Genomic DNA, 6056 nt, shown 5'->3' with positions numbered 1-6056 from the left:
ACTTATTTGAAATATGCCAGTGTAAACAAAGGATTATTCCAAATAGTCTACAAAACTAACTGATTTTCAGGCTCACACAAGCATATTCCTTTATTAATGTGCTTGGGAATTCCACAGATAAAGATAAAGCCTTGAGTGAATTTTCGAGAGTGACAGAAAGAGTAGCGTTTCTCTTTTTTGAATTCAACTATAACTGTCCCCCATTCATCAGTTTAATCTGTCAAAGCAGCAACTTAGGAAAGGATCAGTAGTTTTCTTGGAGCAGAGAGCAGAAACTAAACTCACAAAATTTAAATGGACAATGAAATTTGGATGGATCCTTCTGAATTCTGATGCTTCATTACATCAATCAATTTTGTTAACAAAAAAACAATCTCAAATAGCTAAGGCACCTAGTATAGATTTCAAAGAAATCATCTAAATATTGCATTTTACAAAATACAACATCAATGATCAGTTTCCAATTCCCCTGCCCCTATCAACATTCAATAAATACTCGATGTAAATACCGCAATATCAATAATAATTGGAGCTTGCCGGAAATCTAATACGGCTTTCTAGGATTGATCAAAAACTGAAATTACCATTTGATATGTTGTTCAAAATATCGTCGTCTGAGATTATCATGTCAGTAACTACTTTGGTGCCTCCAACACTCCATTTCATCCTTCGGATATCCCAATCTGTTTGAATGAAGAAGGTTCCAAACACAGCATTTATTAGCCGTGATATTAACCAAACTATGATTCACTGACATTGTTAGCTGCCATGTTTGAAGCATGTTCATCAGTTACCGGCATATTTCTAACGCTCTCGAGAAGCCCAGTAAGTCCTCTATGAACATAATCGAAACGGTCCTTGTCTATTAATGACTCCGTCAATAGGGTTGCAGCCCGCGAGTGAAAGGCTTGAGCACATTCGTCATTGCTGCTTTGAATGTTGTGATCATCCGTATGAACCAAGGAACTCTCTAGCCTCCAACGTAGCAGAAAATATTTATCCGGGAGCTGAAAGAAGTTCTTCATTACAAGCACCCGAAGAGAGTGCCTGCATGGTATGCCTGACTGTTCAAATTCCTTGCAGGAACAATGAATTTGTTCATCATCTGGTATCCAAATCACAAGACACTCTCCATCCATTTTCTTGTAATGTCGCACAAGATATGATCCGTTTGCCATTTCTGTGATCGCATATTGCATGGACAGAACGAGCTCATGTTGCAAGAGTTGGAAAGCATAAGGTGTTAAAATACTCCGAGCATGTTCTTCAATTGGCATGCAAGTTTTGATGTGCGTATAGTGCAGGCGATCTCTTATTTGATTCCCAGAGTTGGCGACAATACTAACCTTCAAGACAACAAAACAGGTCATAGACTCGTAGAAAAGCATGTACAGCAAGAAAAGGGTGGGATAATTAACATACCTGCTCAAAGAATACTTGCAGACAAGTCTGTACACCCAAAATTCTTTTAAAAAACGACTCTAAAGATTGTTCAAACTCTGCTGTCATCATTCGAGCCAGAAAATAACTTCTAATGTAGGAAAACAGCCAGGATGCTCGACATGAATAAAGTAATGCAAGATGCTTATCTGAAACAAGTCCATACCGAGCAGCCAAGAGATTCCATTGATGTTCAAAATCTTCCATGCTCTCCAGATGACATAACATATCAAAATCAGCTTTAAAATCTGCATATTGTGGTCCAAGAGGCAAAGAGAACCAACTGGATATTTTTGACAAAACATGCCATATGCATATAACGTGTTTAGTAGTAGGTAACTCCCTTGCTATGGCATCTCTCAGCCCTGAATCTATGTCAGTTAGAATTGTCTGTGGATGTCTGCCTCTCATAAATCGAACAAAATTCTGCTCAAAAAGAAGAAAATAATAAATGAAACATGAAGACTTGACTCAAACTGATCACTAAGATATGCATCCACAAACCTGTAAAGCCCAAGATAACGAATTAGAACTTTCATCTTGCAGCAAAACACAGCCCAACAAAATTTCTTTGCCATAATTGTCAATACCAAACCACACTCCAAGGAGCAGTCCATTAGTGATTGAACGATAAGTGGTATCAAAAGAAACTACATCACCAAACACCGTAAATGCACGAACAGAATTGCCATATGACCAGGCAATATTTTCAACCTTCTCGTTCTCATCAGTCGTATAGTCATAAATAAAATCCAGATCCCTTTCTGCCATAGCCTTGCAGGCCTCAACAAGTTCCAGCATATCATTCTCCCTTTTCCCGGTGAGCAATGCATCATTTTCTTGAACTGCCTTCTTACAAGTGCGAACAAAATTCCTGACATCTTTTTCTATGAAAGGCAATTGTCCAGGTTGAACACCCTTTTCTATTTCCAACACCTTTACTATCCGGTTCACAGGAAACCCAGCTTTCGAGAGTAAAAGAATTCTTTCTTGATCTTCTTCCTGTATTTTCCGATATGCAGGAAGTAGGCGCACTTGGTCATCTTCCAATAACTCATGGTTATGAACATTACTAAACTGTGAAACATACCACTGCGTGACACCATCAACAATCTCCTTTGTCAAATACAGCTTTGCATCGCATCCACACCTTACGGATTTTCTCTCCCTAGGATGCTCAACATTTGCCTTTTTTCTTGGCTGATTAAAACCCGATCGATAACAAACGAAATCCCGTCTGTATATCCCCAAGTTTTGGCTTTCCGTTGAGCGTGCTTTTCTGATCGAAAACCCATTTTTCCGAGCAAAATTGCTGTAATATTCGAATGCATCATCGTCACTCCTGAAAATTTGACCCACATAGGGAGTGAACACAGCTTCTGATGATGAAGACAATATCGTTGCCATCTCGGTCTTTACATTCTGAGAACTTACTGAGGCCTGATCATCTCCTTCATACTTGATATAACACTTCCAATCTCCACATGGGCACTGTTGTCTTCGAATCCAGATATTGTTTGATGGCTTCATTGCCAATATTTCACTAATTCTGAAAGTTGTTTCCAAATAAGAACTCACAATTGTCTTGTCTTCTTCACTCCATCAAACATAAGAAGAGGGAAACTGAATTTAACACAAATACACTTGTAATTAAAAACTTAGGAAGGAAAAAGAAAAAAAAAAAAGCCTCAGTTATTGTGAAAGCATTAGAAAAACTTTACAATTCCCATAAAACTAAGGGCTTGTTCATTTACATTTTTTGAGCTAGGGTGATTTGAGTTAAGGTGTATTTGAGTATGGTTTGAGTTGGAACTCTAATTTAAGTTTGTATTTGGATGTGCACATTTTGAGTTATGGTTTGAATTGAGAATTTATTTGATTTTGTGTTTGGGTCGGTCAAAACTTGAATTTGTATTTGGATAGTATTTTAATAAAAACTCAATGGTGATAAAAAAATTTAATAAAGTATATGGGTGAGGTTTTATTCGTCTCTTCATTGTGAACGCATAGGAAAAAAATAATCGCAATTAGAATTAAAATTAAAAAATTATGGTGTTTTTAGTAATAGAAAAAATATTGTTCATTAATTTGAGTTTGAGTTTAAGAACTTGAACTCAGAGTTTAGCACCAAACTCAAGTTAAAGGGGGAACTTAAACTCAGATTTTAACCTCAAAATTAAGTTAAAACTCAAATTTAAACTTAAATTTTACAAAATAACATGAACTTAAATAAAATTGTAATTAAGTTCAAATTTTTGTTGAGTTCGGGAGCAAATGAACAAGCCCTAAGAGACAACAAAATTGTACCAAAATTTTTTTCCCATTTTGTTCTTTATGGTTTTCATTTCCCATAAAATCATTAACAACCCCAACACCAAATCTAAAAGCCCAACGGAAAATGAGAGGGCAAAAAAAAAAAAAAAAAAACCATCTTTTTAGCTTTCCAGCTTTTAGATGAAAATATGAAAAGTTAACAATAAAAGGGGAACTAAAGAATAAAATAGACAAGTAAATTACTGAAATTTAACATTTATATTGTACCCAAAAAAAAAAACTATAACTTTAAATAAGCTATAATAACATCAAAATAATTCCAAAAATAGAACGTACCGTTGGGAAACAGCAATGAAGCCCTCAAGAGGATGAAATTTTCTCTGCCTTTAACAATGTGGATTTTCAGAGCCTCTGCAAGTTCTGCGTTCAAAAGTTCAAATCGACGAAATTTTTTTTATAAAAAAAAATTAAAAAATAACGGAGAAATTACGAGGAAGAAAAAGGAATTTGACGACGAACGTGAAACGAATTAAACTGAAAAGATAAGGTTAATGGGAAGAGGAATCAATACCGAGAAGAGGAAGAATTTGTAATTTTTTTTTCTTGTTCAGTCGATGATATTGAATCGTCAGTGCAACAGAAAATTGAAAATTTCGCCGTAATTTTTGAGTCGTTGTTGGTATGGTATTCAAGTCAATTAAGGCCCAACTGAGCTAATAGGGCCTGATCCAGTAGTAGAGTCCATGTACAACAACCAACAAACATGGGAAAATGAGACAATTACGCCGCGTTTCGCACGCAGTAAAAATCATATTCTCAAAAAAATAATAGAGGTTAATATGATTCTTAAAAATAATACATTACTATGTTTAGTTCAACACAGAAATCTTTTTTAAATTCTCAAGAATATTACATTACTGTGTTTGGTTGTTCACATGAAAGAAGATCCACAATAATAATAATAATATTATTATTATTATTAATAAAAATAATATTAATAATATTATTTTAATAATAATAATAATAGTAATAATATTATTAATATTATTAATATTAATAATAATAATAATAATAATAATAATAATAACAAGAGATTCCCGTGATTTTGATATTTCTCGGAATTTGAATAACACCATGTTGGGTGGTATTCAAATTACCTTAAAATGATGGAAAGTGAATCTCATGGTAATCACTTTCCTAAGAATTTAAAAATTATAATTATTGTACCAAACATGGTAATATTGCAAATTCTCATTCTCATCCTTCAGATTACTGCATACCAAACGCCCCCATAGTGTATAGTTTGGATCTTTAAGAGAATTTTTAAAATGTCATTAATAAATAACATAACTTTATTTATATCATTGTTATTAAATTTATCTTATATCATTAATAATTTAAAGGTTATTTTTTCACAGTCTATAGGTTAATTTTAGTAATTTGTAGGATATTTTTGTAACCTGCAGGTTATAAAAGTTATTTTTCATAACTTACAGGTTATCACTTCACATCCTGCAAGTTATTTACCGTAGTGGCATTACAATTTTGTGTACTAGCATAAATAATAGAGTTAGAAAAAGTAATAGATAAACTTAAAATTTCTTAGATTTTTATCTCTTACTGTTGATTAATATCTTTTTTAGTCACATAACTATATTAATCAAAAGGATATTAATTAATAATAAGGAATAAAAATTCAAATTCATACACTCTAAGGTAAGTCAAGCAATTTTCTCAACAAAATCAGATGTATGCTACCTTCTCTATCTTTATTAGGGGATAATGATTAGGTTCGAGAAAGAGAAAAAAGATTAGGGAAAATGTCATTTTTATACCTATAGTTTTGGATTTTTTGTACGGACACTCTCTCAACTTTTGGAGTTTAGCAAATTGGTTCTCAGTTTTTAATTTTGACAATTTACCTCTTAAATTTTAAAATTCGTTTCAATGTTGGTCCAATTAAAAACAAAGTTAAAAATTTGGACGGTTTTTTCTACATGAACTTTTATTGGGGCTAATTTTGGTTTGTTGTATCAAAATGATGGACATTATGAGTAATTTTTTTTTTTAAAATTGGGGATTAACCATTTGGGGAGAAGAATTGAGGGTTCTCTAATTTCAAAAATTCTTTCTCTCATGATGTGTGTATGAAGACCAATTCGATGCAAGATTACTAGAATTAACCTCATTACGTGTCCACATGGAAGAAACCATCTAAGTTTTTTACTTCGTTTTTAATTCAACCAACATTACAATAAATTTCAAAATTTAAGAGGTGAATTATCAACATTAAAAGTTTAAAGACCAAATTACCAAAGACGTAAAGTTGAGAGGTTTCCATT

At 33.1% G+C, this 6056-nt stretch overlaps 1 protein-coding gene across 2 annotated transcripts; it reads right to left on the bottom strand.

The window, feature by feature from the left end:
- Positions 1-322: 322 nt before the first annotated feature.
- LOC21410886 (putative protein FAR1-RELATED SEQUENCE 10) lies at positions 323-4118 on the bottom strand. Of its 2 annotated transcripts, none has more exons than XM_024170563.1 (4): positions 4051-4118; positions 1945-3063; positions 1423-1866; positions 323-1346 (listed from the first exon to the last, which is right to left on the bottom strand). In XM_024170563.1, the coding sequence occupies exons 2-4, from the start codon at positions 2968-2970 to the stop codon at positions 741-743; spliced, it is 2076 nt and encodes a 691-aa protein (XP_024026331.1). In that variant the 5' UTR covers positions 2971-3063; positions 4051-4118; the 3' UTR covers positions 323-740. The 2 variants fall into 2 exon arrangements, with proteins under 2 accessions (XP_024026331.1, XP_024026332.1); XM_024170564.1 differs by having other exon boundaries at positions 1945-2989; positions 4051-4076.
- Positions 4119-6056: the final 1938 nt, after the last annotated feature.

The sequence above is a fragment of the Morus notabilis genome, unplaced genomic scaffold (genome assembly GCF_000414095.1).
Source record: "Morus notabilis unplaced genomic scaffold, ASM41409v2 Scaffold1206, whole genome shotgun sequence".
NCBI classification, from domain to species: domain Eukaryota; kingdom Viridiplantae; phylum Streptophyta; class Magnoliopsida; order Rosales; family Moraceae; genus Morus; species Morus notabilis.
This window is presented reverse-complemented; position numbering and strand designations above follow the sequence as displayed.

Excerpts from the sequence above, each read along its gene's own strand:
- LOC21410886 (XM_024170563.1), bottom strand. The coding sequence starts at position 2,970 with ATGAAGCCATCAAACAATATCTGGATTCGAAGACAACAGTGCCCATGT. Across the intron at positions 1,867-1,944 it reads CGTTATCTTGGGCTTTACAG|AATTTTGTTCGATTTATGAG; the intron begins GTTTGTGGATGC and ends CTTTTTGAGCAG. Across the intron at positions 1,347-1,422 it reads TGCAAGTATTCTTTGAGCAG|GTTAGTATTGTCGCCAACTC; the intron begins GTATGTTAATTA and ends GTTGTCTTGAAG.